Here is a 21,340-nt window from a genome sequence, read left to right on the forward strand (position 1 = left end):
AAGGCTTATATCAAGCAAGAATGGACAAAATTTCCAATTGCAAATCTACTACAATTAGTATCCTCAGTTCCAAAATGATTAAAAAGTGTTATTAAAAGGAAAGGTGATGTAACACAATGGTAAACATGCCTCTGTCCCAACTTTTGTAGAGTGTGTTGCAGCCATCAAATTCTAAACTTGTATATGTTTACAAAATACAATTAAGTCGGTCAGTAAAACTATTGGAAATCTTTTCTTTGTACTTTTGTCAGTTAAATAAAGGTTCATGTGAATTAATGTATCACAGATTTTTGTTTTTATTGCATTTTGGAAAATATCCCAACTTTTCTGGAAATGGGGTTTGTAGATACTTACAGATATGGATGTCTGCAGATGATATTTAATATGAGATCTAAACCAGAATAATATATAATTTTGAATAAACTCTTCTTGGGCTTCCACCCAGGTATAGGTATCGATTATAACCAATGTTTTGATGATAAACTCCGCCATCTTCATCAGGGATGATGCCCGGTGAATGGTGAATGATGCATGCCTAGCCCAGTGGTATTCATAACCCTATAGTCCGTCCCTCCTGATTGATCTGTCTCATCCAATCAGATTTCCATTCTTGAACTTACAAGCCATACCCAGGTTAGAATATCTCGACTGTGCGCTCCCAAAATATTATTAAATTAAAAATTCTGACTTTACTCTCTATATTTGCTTCTACAAACTGCAGAACTAATTTTCTCTCTCTCTCTACTTTCTGTAATTCTTCTTCCTTTTTTGCCTCAAATGTTTTTAATGCCATTCATTATAATACTTTGGAGGTATGGTTCCCATATCGTGTTATTTTTGACAAAGACAATTGTAAAAACGGAATCCATCTGTTATCTATTGGGACCTCTTCTGGTGCAGGTATAACCTGTTCAAAAAGGACGGGTTACACTTGAATCCTAGGGGGACCAACATCCTGGCGGGGAGATTTGCAAGGGCTACTGAGGTAACTTTAAACTAGAATGGTTGGGGGGTGGGAATCAAATTAAAGAGACTAGGAGAGAGGAGGTTAGTTCACAACAGGGGGATGGGAACAAGTGCAGAGAGACAGAGGGGTGTAAAATGAGGGTAGAAGCAAAAAGTAGCAAGCTGAAAAGTAAAAGTGGCAGGCCGGCAAATCCAGGGCAAAAATCAAAAAGGGCCACTTTTCAACATAATTGTATAAGGGCTAAGAGTGTTGTAAAAGCAAGCCTGAAGGCTTTGTGTGTCAATGCAAGGAGCATTCGTAACAAGGTGGATGAATTAAAAGTGCAGATTGTTATTAATGAATATGATATAGTTGGGATCACAGAGACATGGCTCCAAGGTGACCAGAGATGGGAGCTCAACATTCAGGGATATTCAATATTCAGGAGGGATAGACATGAAAGAAAAGGAGGTGGGGTAGCATTGCTGGTTAAAGAGGAGATTAACACAATAGAAAGGTAGGACATTAGCCAGGAGGATGTGGAATCGATATGGGTAGAGCTGCATAACACTAAGGGGCAGAAAACGCTGGTGGGAGTTGTGTACAGGCCACCTAACAGTAGTAGAGAGATTGGGGATGGTTTTAAACAGGAAATTAGAAATGTGTGCAATAAAGGAACAGCAGTTATAATGGGTGACTTCAATCTACATATAGATTGGGTGAACCAAATTGGTAAGGGTGCTGAGGAAGAGGATTTCTTGGAATGTATGCTGGATGGTTTTTTGAACCAACATGTCAAGGAACCAACTAGAGAGCAGGCTACTCTAGACTGGGTATTGAGCAATGAGGAAGGGTTAATTAGCAATCTTGTCGTGAGAGGCCCCTTGGGTAAGAGTGACCATAATATGGTGGAATTCTTTACTAAGATGGAGAGTGACATAGTTAATTCAGAAACAAAGGTTCTGAACTTAAAGAAGGGAAACTTTGAAGGTATGAGACCTGAATTAGCTAAGATAGACTGGCTAATGACACTTAAAGGGTTGACAGTGGATACGCAATCGCAAGCATTTAAAGATCGCATGGACGAACTACAACAATTGTTCATCCCAGTTTGGCAAAAGAATAAATCAAGGAAGGTAGTGCACCCGTGGCTGACAAGGGAAATTAGGGATAGTATCAATTCCAAAGAAGAAGCATACAAATTAGCCAGAAAAAGTGGCTCACCTGAGGACTGGGAGAAATTCACAGTCCAGCAGGGGAGGACAAACAGCTTAATTAGGAAGGGGAAAAAAGATTATGAGAGAAAACTGGCAGGGAACATAAAAACTGACTGTAAAAGCTTTTATAGATATGTGAAAAGAAAAAGATTGGTTAAGACAAATGTAGGTCCCCTACAGACAGAAACAGGTGAATTGATTACGGGGAGCAAGGACATGGCAGACCAATTGAATAACTACTTTGGTTCTGTCTTCACTAAGGAGGACATAAATAATCTTCCGGAAATAGTAGGGGACAGAGGGTCCAGTGAGATGGAGGAACTGAGGGAAATATATGTTAGTAGGGAAGTGGTGTTAGGTAAATTGAAGGGATTAAAGGCAGATAAATCCCCAGGGCCAGATGGTCTGCATCCCAGAGTGCTTAAGGAAGTAGCCCAAGAAATAGTGGATGCATTAGTGGTAATTTTTCAAAACTCTTTAGATTCTGGACTAGTTCCTGAGGATTGGAGGATGGCTAATGTAACCCCACTTTTTGAAAAAGGAGGGAGAGAGAAACCAGGGGATTATAGACTGGTTAGCCTAACATCGGTGGTGGGGAAAATGCTAGAGTCAGTTATCAAAAATGTGATAACAGCACATTTGGAAAGCAGTGAAATCATCGGACAAAGTCAGCATGGATTTGTGAAAGGAAAATCATGTCTGACGAATCTCATAGAATTTTTTGAGGATGTAACTAGTAGAGTGGATAGGGGAGAACCAGTGGATGTGGTATATTTGGATTTTCAAAAGGCTTCTGACAAGGTCCCACACAGGAGATTAGTGTGCAAACTTAAAGCACATGGTATTGGGGGTAAGGTATTGATGTGGACAGAGAATTGGTTGGCAGACAGGAAGCAAAGAGTGGGAATAAACGGGACCTTTTCAGAATGGCAGTCAGTGACTAGTGGGGTACCGCAAGGCTCAGTGCTGGGACCCCAGTTGTTTACAATATATATTAATGACTTAGATGAGGGAATTAAAGGCAGCATCTCCAAGTTTGCGGATGACACGAAGCTGGGCGGCAGTGTTAGCTGTGAGGAGGATGCTAAGAGGATGCAGGGTGACTTGGATAGGTTAGGTGAGTGGGCAAATTCAAGGCAGATGCAATTTAATGTGGATAAATGTGAGGTTATCCACTTTGGTGGCAAAAACAGGAAAACAGATTATTATCTGAATGGTGGCCGATTTGGAAACGGGGAGGTGCAACGAAACCTGGGTGTCATTATACACCAGTCATTGAAAGTGGGCATGCAGGTACAGTAGGCGGTGAAAAAGGCAAATGGTATGCTGGCATTCATAGCAAGAGGATTCGAGTACAGGAGCAGGGAGGTACTACTGCAGTTGTACAAGGCCTTGGTGAGACCACACCTGGAGTATTGTGTGCAGTTTTGGTCCCCTAATCTGAGGAAAGACATCCTTGCCATAGAGGGAGTACAAAGAAGGTTCACCAGTTTGAATCCTGGGATGGAAGGACTTTCATATGATGAAAGACTGGATCGACTAGGCTTATACTCTCTGGAATTTAGAAGATTGAGGGGGGATCTTATTGAAACATATAAAATCCTAAAGGGATTGGACAGGCTAGATGCAGGAAGATTGTTCCCGATGTTGGGGAAGTCCAGAACGAGGGGTCACAGTTTGAGGATAAAGGAGAAGCCTTTTAGGACCGAGATTAGGAAAAACTTCTTCACACAGAGAGTGGTGAATCTGTGGAATTCTCTGCCACAGGGAACAGTTGAGGCCAGTTCATTGGCTATATTTAAGAGGGAGTTACATATGGACCTTGTTGCTAAAGGGATCAGGGGGTATGGGGGGAAGGCTGGTACAGGGTTCTGAGTTGGATGATCAGCCATGATCATACTGAACAGCGGTGCAGGCTTGAAGGGCTGAATGGCCTACTCCTGCACCTGTTTTCTATTTTTCTATGTTTCTATCTAGGGACAGTATGTGCTGTTATAATGGATTTAAAAAACCCCAACATGAGCAAAGCACCATGAAAATAAACTAAATATTTAGATCTCAGTAGAGTTATTAAACCAACAATTTGAATAGAATGTTGGATTAAGATCTTTGTTGCAGTACTAGATGACCACCCACCACTTGAAAAGGCAGATTTCACAAACAAATGAATAATCAGTCTCAGCAGTTGAGGCAACTATTCACACTGGAGTTACAGGACTTGCAGTACCATTATTTCACACCAAAGCAATACATTTACGGTATCAATTGTTCACCCAACTTTTAAAACAGAAACTAAGTACTGTCCAATACTCGATCAGAAGCCACTAATGTTTATCTAAAATCCTGGAATGATTCCACTTAGATTCGGAACTATTTAATCAAACCTCAGAGATTTCTCAGAAATCCTTGAGAGAAAGAAATAAAAGAGTAAAAGAATGTAAAGAAGACAAACCAGAACAAAAGAGAAATGTGATAGATCCAAATATACCTGAAAAACTAAGGAAATAGAATATTTGAATGAAATAAGAGAAAAAAGATAAATAAGATTCATCCTTTGAATTTTTATTGGGATGGTGGGGGAGGGGCTGGTTAAACATTCAGAGGTAGAATAAGAATCAGGTATTTTATCACAGGCATGTGCCGTGAAATTTGTTATCTTAGCAGCAGCAGTTCAATGCAATACATGATCTAGCAGAGAAAAAATAATAAATAAAATAAAAATAATAAAGAAATAAACAAGTAAATCAATTACAGTATACATATATTGAATAGTTTATAAAAATTGTGCAAAATGGAACTATTTTAAAAAGTGAGGTAGTGTCCAAAGATTCAATGTCCATTTAGCGTATTGAAGTTTCAGTCAGTCCGGTGAGTAGGAAAAAATAAGTTTCTGGACATTAGTGGCTTTTATATTCAAATCTGAAATATATGAATTCTTGTTATATATGGTCTATTGTTTTATTAACTTTTTCACTTGTGTGGTGATTTTGTGGACATTCCCTGGTTGTGCACGAACAGATGCTGAGTGGATACTCACTTGAACTACTACAGACTATCTGGGGATGCCACTCATGTGAACATTGTCTTTGAAGAAGATCCAGGATAGTGACCTAGAACTTACAGTAGAACAACATTAAACATTCAAGTCAGAAGGTGGCTGCTGTGGGCTCTTGTCCTTCGAGACAAGAAGCAGATAAAACAGTATCAATTGAGAAACACCTGGCTATGTAACTACGTGGAGGAACAGGGCTTACAAGGATATTGGCTGAACACATGAAATTGGGCAACACACATAAAAGTTGCTGGTGAACGCAGCAGGCCAGGCAGCATCTCTAGGAAGAGGTGCAGTCGACGTTTCAGGCCGAGACCCTTCGTCAGGACTTTTATGTGTGTTGCTTGAATTTCCAACATCTGCAGAATTCCTGTTGTTTACATGAAATTGGGACTAGTTGGGTGGACAGTATGGTCAGCACACACTGGATGAGCCAAGGGGCCTGAATACTTGCAGTGTTGCACTATTACCGTATGGATGTCAATGGCTCTAGACAGTGGCAACAAATTGGGAGGTAGTACCACAGAAACCATGGGAACTTTTTGCCATTATGACTGTACATATCCTCACTACAACATAAAGGTGGTGGATTTGGAGGATTTTTAAGCTAGTCAGTTGAGTAACTGGCAAACAAATAGTTTGCTCCAGAATTTGTTTCATTTCTTATGATACTTTGCATGTGTACAAGTCAATAATTTGTATTGTAAGAAAGTGAATCACTTCAGGCTCAGTAGATTTGCCCCACTGAAGTAGCCACAGTATTATGCAGGTGGTCCTGCTGAGATCCTGTTCAGTGCTGACTTCCAGGGTGTTGATGATGAGGAAACAGAAATGGCATTATATATCAAGGCCATTGTTTGCATTTCCAGAGCACTTGCATTCTGTCCACAGTGACCATTCCGAGCTCCCAGTTGCATGCCATTTCAATTCCTCTTCTCATTCCTACACCAACAAGCCCATCCTCGGCCTTCCCTACTGCAGGGTGGAACTCAAAGCAAACTAAATTAACAACAACTCATATTCTACCTGAATAGCTTATAGCCCAAAGGTATGAACATTGGTTTTTCAGTTTCAGGGAACCCTCGCATCCACTGGTTCTCCTGCCAGCCCATCCTCTCCCTCCTTTTCATTTCTCTTTGATCCTTCCATTTCTGTACCCTTTCCCATACCACCCGACTGCCCAACACCCAATCATCCAGTTTCGTCTTCCTCCTCTCCTTCCAATTCCCTGTCTACTTCTGATTCCATCACCCTTCAACTCTCCCCTAATGGTTTCCATTATCACCTTCCTTTCTTTCTCATCTGGTAGCATTCATGTGGCCAGTGATCATCCTCTAGGTTATCTCTACATTCACCCTCCCATAAGACTATAAGACATAGGAACAAAACTGTACAATCCCAATGACTACCCAATGACTTGGCCTCCAACGCAGTTAATTCCACAGATTCATCACCCCCGGCTAAAGAAATTCCCCCTCACTCTGTTCTAAATGGATGTCCCTCTGAGACTGTGCCCTCTGGTCCTGAACTTCCACTATATAAGAAACATCTCCACATCCACTCAATCTAGGCCTTTCAATATTTGATTAGTTTCAATGAGATCCCCCCCTATTCTTCTAAATTCCAATAAGTACAGGCACAGAGCATCAAACGCTCCTCATATGTTAACCCATTCATTCCCAGAATCATTCTTGTGAACCTCCTCTGGACCCTCTCCAGTGTCAACACATGTTTTCATTGATAATGAACCCAAACGTCCTCAATGCCTTATAAAGTCTCAACATTACATCCTTGCTTTTATACTCTAATCCTGTCAAAAAGAATAATAATGTTGCATTTTCCTTCCTTACCACCAAGTTAACCTGCTAGTTAACCTTTAGGGAATCCTGCAATAGGACTCCCAAATCATTTTGCACCACTGATTTTTGGAATTTCTCTCCATTTAAAAAATAGACTATGCCATTATTCCTTTTACCAAAGTACATGACCATAGACTTCCCTACACTATATTCCATCTGCCATTTCCTAGCCCATTCTCCCAATCTGTCCAAATCCTTCTGCAGATTCCCTAATGCCTCAACACGTAACTTTGTATCAGCTGCAAACTTGGTCACAAAGTTCCAACACCAACCCCTGCGGAACACCACTAGTTACTGGCAGCCAACCAGCAAAAAACCCCTTTATTCACACTCTTTGTCCCCCCCCCCCACCATTCAGCCAATCTTCCATCCATGCACGTATTTCTCCTGTAGTACCATGGGCTATTATCTTGAGTAGTCTCATATGTGGCATCTTGTCAAAGGCCTTCAGAAAATCCAAGTAAACAACAAACGCATTGACATTTGCAATTTTCCAGTCCTCTAGAACCATTCCAGAATCTAGTGATTCTTGAAAGACCATTAATAATGCTTCCACAACCTCATCAGTTACTGTTTTCAGAACCCTGGTGATCCATCCATCTGGTCCAGGTGACTTTCAGATCTACCTTCAGATCTTACAGTTTCCCAAACACCACCTCATTAGTAATACTGACTACACTCACGTCTGCCTTCAATACTCATGAACTTCTGGCATACTGCTGCTGTCTTCCACAGTAAAGACTGACTCAAAATACTTACTAAAATCATCTGCCATTTCTTTGCCCACCATTACTACCACTCTAGCATCATTATACAAAGTCTTATATCCATTCTTGCCTCTTTTTTACTCTTTATATGTCTAAAAAATCTTTTGGTATCTTCTTTTAATACCATTAGTTAGCTTACTTCCATATTTCGTATTTTCTCCACTTATGTTTTTTTTAGTTGTCTTCTGGTGGTTTTTAAAAGCTTCCCACTCCTCCAACTTCACACTAATTTTTGTGCCATATCATATGCTACATCTCTTTTGCTTTTTTGCTGTCTTTGACTTCCCTTATCAGCCACATTGCCTCACCCTCCCTTTTGAATACTGCTTTGGGATGTATCTATCCTGCAACTTCCAAATTGTCCCCCAGACATTCCACTGCTGTTCTGCCATCATCCCTGCTTGTGTCCCCTTCCAATCAACTCTGGCCAGCTTCTCTCTCATGCCCCTGTAAACTCCCTGTAATCCACTTTATCTTCTCCTTCTCAAACTGCAGGGTAAATTCTATCATAATATGATCACTGCCTCCCTAATCAAATCTGGTTCATTACACAACACCCAATCCAGAATTGTCTTTCCCCTAGTGGGCTCAGCCATAAGCTACCCGAAAAAGACATCTCATAGGTATTCTATGAATTCCATCTCTTGGAATCCAGCATCAATCTGATTTTCCCAATCTACCTGCATATTGAAATCCCCCATGACTATCATAACAATGCCCTTATTACATGCCTTTTTCATCTCCTGGATACTGTTTAAGGGCCTGTATATAACTTCCAGCGGGGCCTTTTTACCGTTGCAGTTTCTTAACTCTATCCACAATGTTTTTACATCTTCCAATCCTATGTCACCCCTCTCTAAGGATTTGACTTCATTTTTTACCAGCAGAGCCACCCCAACCCTTGCATTGAAAAGACCTGCCTGTCCTTTTGATACAAGGTGTATTCTTGGATGTTAAGCTCCCAACTATGATCTTCTTTCAGCTACAACTCAGTAATGCACACAACATCACACCTGTCAATCTTTAATTGCACTACAAGGACATCTGCTTCAATCCGTATACTACATGCTTTCAAGTGTAACACCTTCAGTCCTGTATTCACCACCATTTTCAATTCTGCCCCCATGTTACACTTCAGCTCATCCCAGAGACTGTAATTTTGCCCTATCATCTGCCTGTCCTTCCTCACAGTCTCACTACACAATGTATCAACTTCTGCACCAATTGCTCCACTGTCAGCCCAATCACTCTGGTTTCCATCCCCGTCAAATTAGTTTGAACCCTTCCCAACAGCTCTAGTAAACTGGAGCACAAGAATATTGGTCTCAGGTTCAGGTGCAACCCACTCTTTTTGTACACATCATACAGTAACTTCCTCAGAAGGGATTCCAATTATGGATAAATGTGAAACCCTGCCCCCTGCACCTCTCCCTCAGCCACTCATTCATGTGTACTATTATTCTATTCCTACCATGACTAGCATCTGGTACTGAGAGTAATCCAGAGATTACTAACTTGGAGGTCTTCCATAACTCCCTATTTCCCCTTTCTATGTATGTCATTAGTGCCAATGAGCATCATGACCTCTGGCTGCTCACCCTTCCTCTTTTAAATCTTATGCAGTCTCTCAAAGATGTCCTTGACCTTCGCACCGGTGAGGCAAAACATCATCCTGGCTTCTCTTTTGTGGCCAGAGAATCTGCTGCCCATCCCCTTAACTATTGAGTCTCCTATCACGATCGCTCTGCCTGACTTTACCCCTCCCTGCTGAGCCTCAGAACCAGCAACACTGCCCATGACCTAGTTGCTGCTCCTGTGGCCTGATAAGGAATCTACCCCATCAGCAGTACCAAAGGGATATACTTGTTGCTGACCTCTCCCCTCTCCTCTCCTGGCTCCCTGCCTTTTCTTTTGTCTTTCTCCATATATCATCTACTTGACCAAATTTCATGATACAATATACCTAAGCGTCATAAACCTGATTCTTATTCTGCCTCAATCTAGAATGTTCCCCTCCCTCTCCTTTACCTGATTCGATCTTATCATCCTTCCATCTCTTTTGGTTCACCAATCACCTATTGGCCCCCTTCATGTCATTATCCCTCTCCTCTACCTCAGTGTGATGTAGGGTTTCAACCCAAGATGTCAACAACTCTTTTACCCCAGAGGTGCTGCTCAACTTGCGAAGAGCCTCCAGGAAATTGTTTGTTGCCCTAGATTCAAGCATCTGCAATCTCCTCTGTATCCGCTTGTGATTCTGTATCAGATTACAACATCAGCATTTATTTTGCTTGTTTCTCTCATTTATTGTGGTGGTAGTGGTGAAAGGTTTAGAAAATGATGGTGAAATAGCCTGGTTTTGTAATGGCCAATATATTTTTGTACATGGCTGGTGTTGAAGAGAGAGAATAGATTAAAACAATGAACACACTTCATATGGATTGGGTGCCAATCAAGCAGGGTGCTTGCGTTGGACAGTGTCATGACTCAAGTATTATTGGAACTGAATTCCTTATCACATGTGGAGAGAATTCCATTACACTCCCGGCCTGTGCATTGTAGATGGTGGAAAGGCAACTTCAACTTAACTTCCATTAAAAAGGTCAATCTCAGAAGAAACACAGCACTGTTATTTGAAGCACATGGAGAAGCCCAAACTCCATCTAATTTCTTCAAGGTGTTTTAATTTCAAAACATTAAGCTCAGTTGGACAGTTGAAATGTTTCCCGCTTGTGAAATCAGACATCCTGGCAATCATTCATAAACCTACAGCAAACTTCATATAAAGATAGGAGAGAAGTTTCACACTGAGTTCAGTCACTAAGAAACAGGTGAAGATGATTAAAATTTCACACCAACAACTATCTATAAGAAAGAGTTTAATCTCATCATTTTAGATCTTTATGATAATCCAATATACCATCTATTTGGCGTTTTCTCATAATAAAGTCATTGTTATTCATGAAACTACTTAAAAATACAAATGCTAGATAATACCACATTTTAAAGCATTATTGTTTTAAAACTCTCCCAACTTTTGAGCACATCTACATGAAACATTGCCGTAGAAAAGCAGCATCCATTATCAAAGATCGTCACCACCCAGGTCCTGCTCTTTTCTTGCTGCTGCCATCAGGTAGAATATACAGGAGCCTCAGGACTCACACCACCAGGTTCAAGAACAGTTACTACCCCTCAGCCATCAGGCTCTTGAACAAAAAGGGATAACTACACTCATTTAAGGACTCTTTTATCTTGTTATTTTATGTTTTTGTTATTTATTGCTACTTATTTATATCTGTATTTGCACAGTTGTCCATTGCTAACAGCTGCTGTTCCATAGATTTGCTAAGTATGCCGCAGAAACAGAATCTCAGGATTGTATGTGGTGACATGTATGTACTCTGATAGTAAATTTTACTTTGAACTTTGTAAACTGAACATAGATTTCAAATAGTCACCATTTCTAGAATTTGAGACCACTCCAAGAAAAAGGGTCAAATCTCTTCTCTCCTTTACAGTATAAATGAGCAATGTAGTGGTAATTACCTATTGAACTCCACGTCTGAAATTCAGCTCTTTTGAATTGAGAGATGGACTTCAATGCATATTTATTTTCACATCAAGCATTTAGTGTTTAATAACATAGGACAAGTTACTGACCTATTAAACTTTATGGCTTACATGGGTATGGAAGGAACTATTCTCTACTTAGATTATAGAATTGTTTTGCGGATGTATATAAGAATTTGAATGAAATGTGTTAAAATTGAAACTGTATTTAATAGAGATGATTAACCAAAGTTAATTTAAATTAATCAACGCAATTCTGAATGTATGTTAACTGCTGTCATTTTAAGCCATTTTCTCTTGCAAGAACATGACTAAATGTACTGCTTTAATTAAGTGGAGCATGCCACATGCACAGACCTTAAGACAGCCTTGTACATCAAAAAATTATACATTAATTCTTAACAGTGAAACTTCAGGGAATACAAACTCCAAAGCAGTTTCAGCCAGATTGTAAATAAGATTATTATTTTCACTGCCTAATCATTGCATATAGTAAGTAGAACTTTTAACACAATAAGATTATCCACTGGCAAAACAACACACCTTTTGGGAGAGAAAGCTGATTCATGGCAGACAAGCAAACTCTAATTTCAGTGACTTCCCTTATAAAGAGATCAGTCAATTCTCCTATTCAGGCAATAAACTTTTACATGTTCCAGCTGCACATACCTGGGGCTTTGGCACAAGCTTTTATTGATCCCATGGTCCCCGAAACACATTTTACCAATGATGTGCTACAGAATTTCAACTCAACGTTTTGGATAGAACCCTCCAGAGTTGGCAATGGATTCTGGGATTTCACACCTAATAAAAGAAAATTGCAAATGAAGTAGTCTGCTGTGTTTAAATAATTAGGAATTCTAGATAGTGGAGTTATTTCTCCACACTTAGATGTAATGTTATACAAACTGTGTATTCGTATATAACTGTATGAGCTTTGTACAAAATTACATAAATTGCAAAAAAAAATCAGCACAGGTTTAACTTTCAATCTTTTGAAAAATACATTGTGAAGCAGTTTTTAATTTTCAAAATATTCAGATTTGCAAATTGCTCTGAATGATAGCTACAGATAATGAAGACAGTTAAACCTGCAACACAGGGCAGTAAATTAATCTGACACTTCAAGTGCATTCTACTATGGCACTGCAGTGTAAATTTGGATATGAAGCACAACTAATTCCGGAGGCACGAGTCTCACATTGGTTCGTTTCAGCACTTCATTGAGTACAAGCTAGAGTGGTCACCATGCCTAGTTTATAAAAGTGGCCTAATGGCCTCCTTAAAATAACCTTAACTTATTGATTAGTTCAAATGTTTAGTTAAGTGATTAGTTCAAAGTTTCTTCCAGTCCAAACTTTCTAAGCATCCCTAATTATTGGAAGAAAATCTGTGCATGCATCTATGCTTGCACAGACCGTTCCTCAACGGGACAGTGGAGCTTGAACCAAAGCAGGAACCAAACAGTGTAAACAGGGTTCCATCTCAATGGAAATAGATATCACAAACAAACATATGATCCATCTAAACTAATGAACACTGATAGAAAACACACCTTCCTTCTCAGTCTCAAAAATGTTAAAAAAGTTCAGAACAGTACCGTGATTGCATTTAGCTACCACTACAAAATAGCTTTGAACATATCTATGAAAGTAACTTGAAAGAAAGAATCGATCTCTAGTTTGTGATAAGCACTACTCAACAATAGTAATTGGTTTAATGTAAGTGTGCATGACAATACCCATCAAATCTAACCTTGACATTTTTGCACACTGCTATGGAAAGTACAGTGCCTTCAAATTACAAGGATCTTTCCTCTGCTAATTAAACTTTATTTCTTCACAAATCTGCATCAGATCATCAAAGAGAAAAAAAATCAAATATTTTAGGTAAGGACAATATCTAATTTTGTTTAAAATTGCATCATTTCAAAATCTCGTTTAAAATTTTCTGAAAACTTGAGTCCAAAGTCCATATTGTTTCAGACTTGAGAGATTTTGAAATGGAGATAGTTTTGCTGTGACTGCAAGCTTCCTCTTTAACTCAAACTAATTAGTTTATTAATAAACCACACAATGTATTTACTGATAAGGTCATTTTGTTAACTATTTACTCTACTAATTTAACCTTTGCCTTACCTGGCTACTCATTATAGAAACATAGAAACATAGAAAATAGGTGCAGGAGTAGGCCATTCGGCCCTTCGAGCCTGCACCGCCATTTATTATGATCATGGCTGATCATCCAACTCAGAACCCAGCCTTCCCTCCATACCCCCTGACCCCTGTAGCCACAAGGGCCATATCTAACTTCCTTTTAAACATAGCTAATGAACTGGCCTCAACAGTTTGCTGTGGCAGAGAATTCCACAGATTCACCACTCTGTGTGAAGAAGTTTTTCCTAACCTCGGTCCTAAAAGGCTTCCCCTCTATCCTCAAACTGTGACCCCTCGTTCTAGACCTCCCCAACATCGGGAACAATCTTCCCGCATCTAGCCTGTCCAATCCCTTTAGGATCTTATACGTTTCAATCAGATCCCCCCTCAATCTTCTAAATTCCAACGAGTACAAGCCCAGTTCATCCAGTCTTTCTTCATATGAAAGACCTGCCATCCCAGGAATCAATCTGGTGAACCTTCTTTGTACTCCCTCTATGGCAAGGATGTCTTTCCTCAGATTAGGGGACCAAAACTGCACACAATACTCCAGGTGTGGTCTCACCAAGGCCTTGTACAACTGCAGTAGTACCTCCCTGCTCCTGTACTCGAATCCTCTCGCTATAAATGCCAGCATACCGTTCGCCTTTTTCACCACCTGCTGTACCTGCATGCCCACTTTCAATGACTGGTGTATAATGACACCCAGGTCTCGTTGCACCTCCCCTTTTCCTAATCGGCCACCATTCAGATAATAATCTGTTTTCCTATTTTTGCCACCAAAGTGGATAACTTCACATTTATCCACATTAAATTGCATCTGCCATGAGTTTGCCCACTCACCCAACCTATCCAAGTCACCCTGCATCCTCTTAGCATCCTCCTCACTGCTAACACTGCCACCCAGCTTCGTGTCATCCGCAAACTTGGAGATGCTGCATTTAATTCCCTCATCCAAGTCATTAATATATATTGTAAACAACTGGGGTCCCAGCACTGAGCCTTGCGGTACCCCACTAGTCACCGCCTGCCATTCTGAAAAGGTCCCGTTTATTCCCACTCTTTGCTTCCTGTCTGCTAACCAATTCTCCACCCACACCAATACCTTACCCCCAATACCGTGTGCTTTAAGTTTGCACATTATATACAGGTACATATTATATACATATTATATACAGGTTATATTCTCCCCAGATTATTCATGCCCGATTTCTGTATGTACAAATGGGCATTGGAAAACCAATGGGATGGATTTGCCATCTGCTATGGAGCTGCAGGCATCTTCTGCTGTGTGGGAATTTGGTCTCAGTTTGTGGCAATATCTGGATGGTTTGGTTAAATGCCCAGGACATTACCTTTGGATGCCCTATGTCTCAATCAAATATATTGTTTGACAGGAAACATTTCTAACTTATGCACTGTTCAGGTTACGAATAGTTCTCAGGAATGTAAGTCTGTCAGGGGGAGGAACTGTAGAGTTGAGTCATTACACTGTTCCAATTTCAAACATGCAGATAGAAAAGCTAGCAATAAAAATATTGCTTCATTAGGATGGAAGCTATCGACAATAAGTTTACAGGCATTAAAAGTAAAATATATTAATTTCACAGTGGAATAACTGGAGTATACTAGTGAGAAAGTTAATTATTCCTCAATGGGCATCACAAACATCATTCTGTTATATTTGACAAATATAGTTGCAGAAAAACAGTGGAGAATATAACAAAACAAGTAGTAAACTGCAGGTTAATGAAATTCACAAATCCACATATTAATACTTTAAAAACATGCACCAACAATAAAAAAAAATCCAATTTCTAATGCAAATAACCTATGCATAACCCAGAGTTGCTTTACTTGCATATCATATGCCATATTATATATATAGCACAGCATTTGCTTGAAGGATATGACTTTACAGTCAGCCATTTTCATTTTTAAAAGCTACCTTCAGAAGATACTGTCTCCAAATATAATGTCTGTCCGATGAGGCAAGATAAATGGAAAATAAATGCCACTGAAAGTGATGATCTCACCTGTAGATTGAATTCTATTTCATGAGCTCTGGCAAACATATGTGAGCAAAAACTACTGCAAACATTCCCTGCATCTATTTGCTTTTAGCTTGAATTCCATTTTAACTATTGGTGATGAATGACCTAGAGCCCACATTTAATAAAGTACAAGTTGAAGCCTCTTAAAAATATATTCTTGTTCTGATTCCTTATGTAACAAATTGCTCAGAGGAAGGCTCGATGTTTATTACAGACCATTTATATTTCTATACAATAATTAGTAAATTAGTTTAGTATTGTCACATGTACAGTGAAAAATTTGTCTTGCATAATGGTCACATAAATTAATTCATTACAACAGAGTATTGAGGTTGTACAATGTAAAGCAACAACAATGCAGAATAGAAGTGCAGTAATTACAGAGATGGGTTGTATTGTGGCTATAAATACCTAGGAAATAAATGACAAGCAATGGGTGGATATTTCAACCCAATTATCAACAGTGGAATTTCTGCAAGAATTTTCTATCACCAACACAACAACCAGAGTGCAAGGTAAATAGGATTAGGAGCACGTTAAGTTTGACGGCCAAGATGATATGCTGATCATTACTGGAGGTGGAGATGGGTGTCAACAGAGCAATAGATTAGCAAAATTGGACGTGATAAAGGCATGGTTGAGGATTGTCGGCAGATTTTCCCCCCACTTATTCACAGGATGTTGACATTAATGACGAAGCACACATTTATCATCAATTGTCAACCAACAAAGATTATATTTAATTGAAATAAATACAAATGTTTGTACGTAATCGAATAAATATTCAGATAAATATTTAATTGAAGAAAAAAATTGATGTATTTCTTTTTAAATAAAGTATGGAACTTAATCTACCTCCAGCATAAAGTAACCCATATTGGTGTTATTTCAGTTTAAGTCGTAACAATGAAAATTATTTTAAACAGGCATTTGATAATGTTCAGGGTGAATCAAGGCAATTTGTTATGTTTTATAGGCCTGGAATATAATCTGTGAATGATTCTTTGACTGTAATTGTGTTGCCAATCATCTTAATTAAGATTTTTCTTGAATTTGTAGTGAAGTGAAAATTACTAATTATTAGTAAATATCTCCAACTATCAATAATTTTGCTGATACAAATATCTGCATGGAAGCTATGATTTTCCTGTGTGGGCAGAAAGTACCATATTTTAATAGTACATGGCTACTCATTTTAGTTATTTCTCCCAAAATAAAGCAAAGATCACAAAATAATATAGAGTATTTGTTCAAAATTTATGCCAACTTGATAAACAAAAAGTCTATTTTAATCATCTGTTTGAGAATTGCTTTGCTTGATCTGAATACTTCCAATAAACGGTCACTGAACATTCATTTGTTTCAAAGTCATCTTCATGTTGTAGTGTCAGTAACAAAAATGCATCTGCTCTGAGTGGGGGTGGTGTCCCCCCACCCAGATTTTGAAGATATTTTCAAGTCTATTTATTGGCATTTCTAGCTCATCATGTGACATGAAAGTCCACCATGTATTCTGGACCTCAGATCACAGGAAAGCCAGAACAGGTAGGAATGACAGGTCTCTTATCTGAAAGGCACTAATGAACCAGTTGGGTTTTTACAGCCATTTTAACTAGCACCAGCAAACCCACAAATTACCAGATTTACAGCTTGCTATGGTAGGATTTATACTCATAACATTTAGGTCGCTTGCCCAGCCCCACAATTACTATGTTACAGCTACCTGTAATTTACAATAATGATAGTCTATAAAGAAAAATACGGTTTGGTAAACATATGTACCTTTTTATTCATACTTAGTAAGTGTGAAATTAAGGGAAATTGGTCGTCAGTAGTTACACAAATTTGCTCCAGAGACAGAGAGATCGAGAGGGTGTCTACAGGAGTGAGATACGCCAACTAGTGGAATAGTGCCATAACAACAACCTGGCACTCAACGTCAGTAAGACGAAAGAGATGATTGTGGACTTCCAGAAGAGTAAGACGAAGGAACACATACCAATCCTCATAGAGAGATCAGAAGTGGAGACTGTGAGCAGTTTCAAGTTTCTGGCTGTCAAGTTCTCTGAGGAACTAACCTGGTCCCAACAAATCAATGTAGTTACAAAGAAGGTAAGACAGTGGCTATACTTTATTAGGAGTTTGAAGAGATTTGGTATGTCAACAAATCACTCAAAAACTTCTATAGTTGTACAATGGAGAACATTCTGACAGGCTGCATCACTGTCTGGTATGGAGAGGCTACTGCACAGGACCGAAAGAAGCTGCAGAAGGTTGTAAATCTAGTCAGCTCCATCTTGGGCACTAGCCTACAAAGTACCCAGGACATCTTTAGGGAGCAGTGTCTCAGAAAGGCAGCATCTATTATTAAGGGCCTCCAGCATCCAGGGCATGCCCTTTTCTCACTGTTATCATCTGGTAGGAGGTACAGAAGCTGAAGTCACACACTCAGCGATTCAGGAACAGCTTCTTCCCCTCTGCCATTGATTTCTAAATGGACATTGAACTCATGAACTCTACCTCACATTTTTTAATATATGTTTTTCCATTTTTTGCATGATTTTTAATCTATTCAATATGCATATATTGTCATTTATTTATTTCCTTCTTCTATATTATGTATTGCATTGAACTGCTGCTGCTAAGTTAACAAATTTCATGACACATGCCGGTGATAATAAACCTGATTCTGATTCATCTCCGAATTCAAATTTATCTGAAGGTCATACCCTTCATCTCTCTGTAATTTCATTCAGCATGATCAATCTGTGCTCTTCTGATCACATACTCTTGACCACCCCAAATTTATTTGCTTCACTACTGGTGTTTATGTCTCCAGAACGGCAAAAGCCCTAAAATCTAGAATATTATTCCTAAACTTTTCCAGCTTTCTATTTCTTCTCATTTATGCTAATCTTTACCTCTTCGACCATCTGTTTGGATAGCCCCAGTATTGCCTATCAAACTTCAAAGAATGAGAACAGCTGTCATAAAGAAGAGTGGTTGTTCCTGGTGTAGACAATGGACAAATCAGTGGCAGGTAAAAATCAATATAATGAAAGGTACAGTTACATTTTTTGATGTTTTGTTTTACGTGCTAATTTATGGAAGGTACATTTCGGGAAGTCCTAAACTCCTTTTTATATGCAATCACTTATAATATAGGAAATATGTCAACCAGTTAACACATTTCCTCAACCTATAATGTGTACAAAAGAAACAAAAATAATTTTAAATAAGATTATAGACTGGTTACGACACAAATAAGAAGCCATTTTGCCCATCACGTCCACAGGAGCTCTCTACCTGAGCAATTCAAGAGTTACAACTTTTGCCCTTTCTCCATAGGTTTGCTAGTTTTTCCTCACTATATACTTATCCATTTTCCTCTTCACTGAAAAGTTTCTCATCACTTAATTTTAATTTTCTTCTCTATTATTTAATGTACCAAGAAATGAAGAAAACTCCCAGGTTTTTCTTCAAAGTACTGTTTTCCTTTACATTCACCAATGAGAGAAGTTCGGATGTCTGGTCAACATGTCACAGGAAAAATGACTGCATCACTACCTCAAGCCTCTGAATAAGACCATCATCTGATGTTAAGATAAAACTGTTGACGCTGAACCAATGCGAACACCAGACAAGATCTGGAATATACCAGTAAAGACAGATTTGTTCAAATATAGTTCATTATCTCATGAGAAAATACAAATATATAGTTTATTACAGTATAAATATAGATATTATAATGGTACTCCATAGCTTTATATACATATACAGCATATATATAATACCATGAAGTATTATTATAAAATGAGAAGATAACGACAAAGTAATGGACAGATAAGTTTAAAAATAAGAGCAAAATAGGAACAGACAGGGTGGAAAGTTTATAGGTGCCGGACGAACTTTTTTTACTTACACATGGTTTGTGAGATAGTGGAATGCACTCTCAAGAGGTATTGACAGAAATGTATTGTAGGTCAATTTAAAAGAATGGATTAGTTTCACAGTGGAAAGAAAAGCAAATAAGAAAAAGTTTAAACCAGATGGACACATGGGATTGGGTACATTGTTGAAGATTCACACAAACAGCATTTGCTTGGTCAAAGTGGCTCAGACTGTGTTTCAATTTCTACACAATCCACTACAGATTACTCTCTTTCTCTTAATCTTTTTTTTTAATTTGCTGCATTCGACTGTTTTGACAGAATTTATTGTCCAGCTCTAATCACCCTTGAGTTAGTGGTGGTGAAATACTTTCTTGAACTGATGTGATTTTTTTTTGTTGTTTGTGTACCAAAAGTGCTGAAAATCTGAAATGCAAACAAAACCAAAATGCTAGAAACACTCAGCATCTAGTGGAAGAGAAGCAGGTCTGAGACCATTCATCAGAATAGACCAGTTCTGACAAAGGCTCTCAGACTTGAAACATTGGCTCTGTTTTTCTTTCCAGAGATACTGTTCTGTGCTTTCACTCCAAGTGAGTTCCAAGCTTGGGTACAGTGGCGATAAAGAAACATCAACAAAATTCCAGTCACTACAAATCTTCTACATTTATTTTGAGATACAATGCAGAACAGGCTTTTCCGGCCCAACAGGCCACACAGCCCAACAACCCAACTATTTAACACTAGCCAAATCACAAGACAATTTACAATGACTAATTAACCTATTAACTGGTAACTCGTTGGACTGCGGGAGGAAACCAGAGCACCCAGAGGAAATCTATGCAGTTATGGGGAGAACATACAAATTCCTTACAGGTAATGGTGGGAACTGAACCCAGGCCACTGGCACCGTAAAACAACGCACAAGCAACTTTACTACCATGCCGCAGATTATCATAGATGATTAGATAGCTGTTCCATACAGGAATCTTGATACAAAAAACTTCATTCACGTGATTTATCTTTCAAGTTTTTAAAATCACTCAATCTATCTGAGGAACATAGAACTAGAGTCAGGGGAAGATCTGTTTTGGATTCATCAAGAAATAACTGATCTTGTCACTCAGCCCCATTTTCCTGCACTATCCCCATATCCCCTGATTCTCTGAATATCCAAAAATCTATTAAACCCAGCTTTTTATTAAACTTAATTACTGGTCCTCTTCAGACCTCCAGGATTGAAAAGATACACCTTGCTCTACAGTTTCTTGCAGGTTAGCGGAGGGATGGAGTGCCTTACGCCTCCTTTGGTGAAGATGTATCTCTGCCTCGCCGCTCCTTTGAAATAGCCTACCCTTATTCTGACAGATGAGCACAAGTAAATATGAGTAGGAGGAATCGCTCAGACCCCTCAAGCCTTATTTGCCATTTAATAAGATCACGGGCGATCTATGCTCTTGTCAATTTGTCTCTGTGCCAGTTCCCAATATCAATTGCTTCATCATTCAAATACTTACCTTTCTCCACCTTAAACATATCCAATAATCTGGCCTCCACCACCCTCATGAACGAAGAATTCCAAAGATTTTGCAACTATGCAGCAGGGTTCAAGTCTTTCACACTGGTGACACATCTCAACATTCACCCCGTCAAGCCCCCTCATGATCTTATATGTTCAAAGGTCATCCTTCATTAAACTCTGAGGAATACAGACACAAACATTTACAGCAACACACAGAGAATGTTGGAGGAACTCAGCAGGCCAGACAGCTTCGATAAAAAAAAAGCACAGTCAACTTTTTAGGCCGAGACCCTTCAGCAGGACT

General features: G+C 39.0%; 1 protein-coding gene across 4 annotated transcripts in view; it reads right to left on the bottom strand.

Annotated features, from left to right (window-relative positions):
• The window catches only part of LOC134352539 (intermembrane lipid transfer protein VPS13B-like), a 1,085,891-nt gene that overhangs the window by 701,960 nt on the left and 362,591 nt on the right, over positions 1-21,340 (bottom strand). For all 4 annotated transcript variants that reach the window (XM_063059809.1, XM_063059800.1, XM_063059806.1 and 1 more), the window contains exon 18: positions 12,084-12,218. In XM_063059809.1, coding sequence (XP_062915879.1) covers positions 12,084-12,218 — 135 coding nt within the window. The remainder of the gene's footprint in view (positions 1-12,083; positions 12,219-21,340) is intronic.

This window comes from Mobula hypostoma, chromosome 1 (genome assembly GCF_963921235.1).
Source record: "Mobula hypostoma chromosome 1, sMobHyp1.1, whole genome shotgun sequence".
NCBI lineage: Eukaryota > Metazoa > Chordata > Chondrichthyes > Myliobatiformes > Myliobatidae > Mobula > Mobula hypostoma.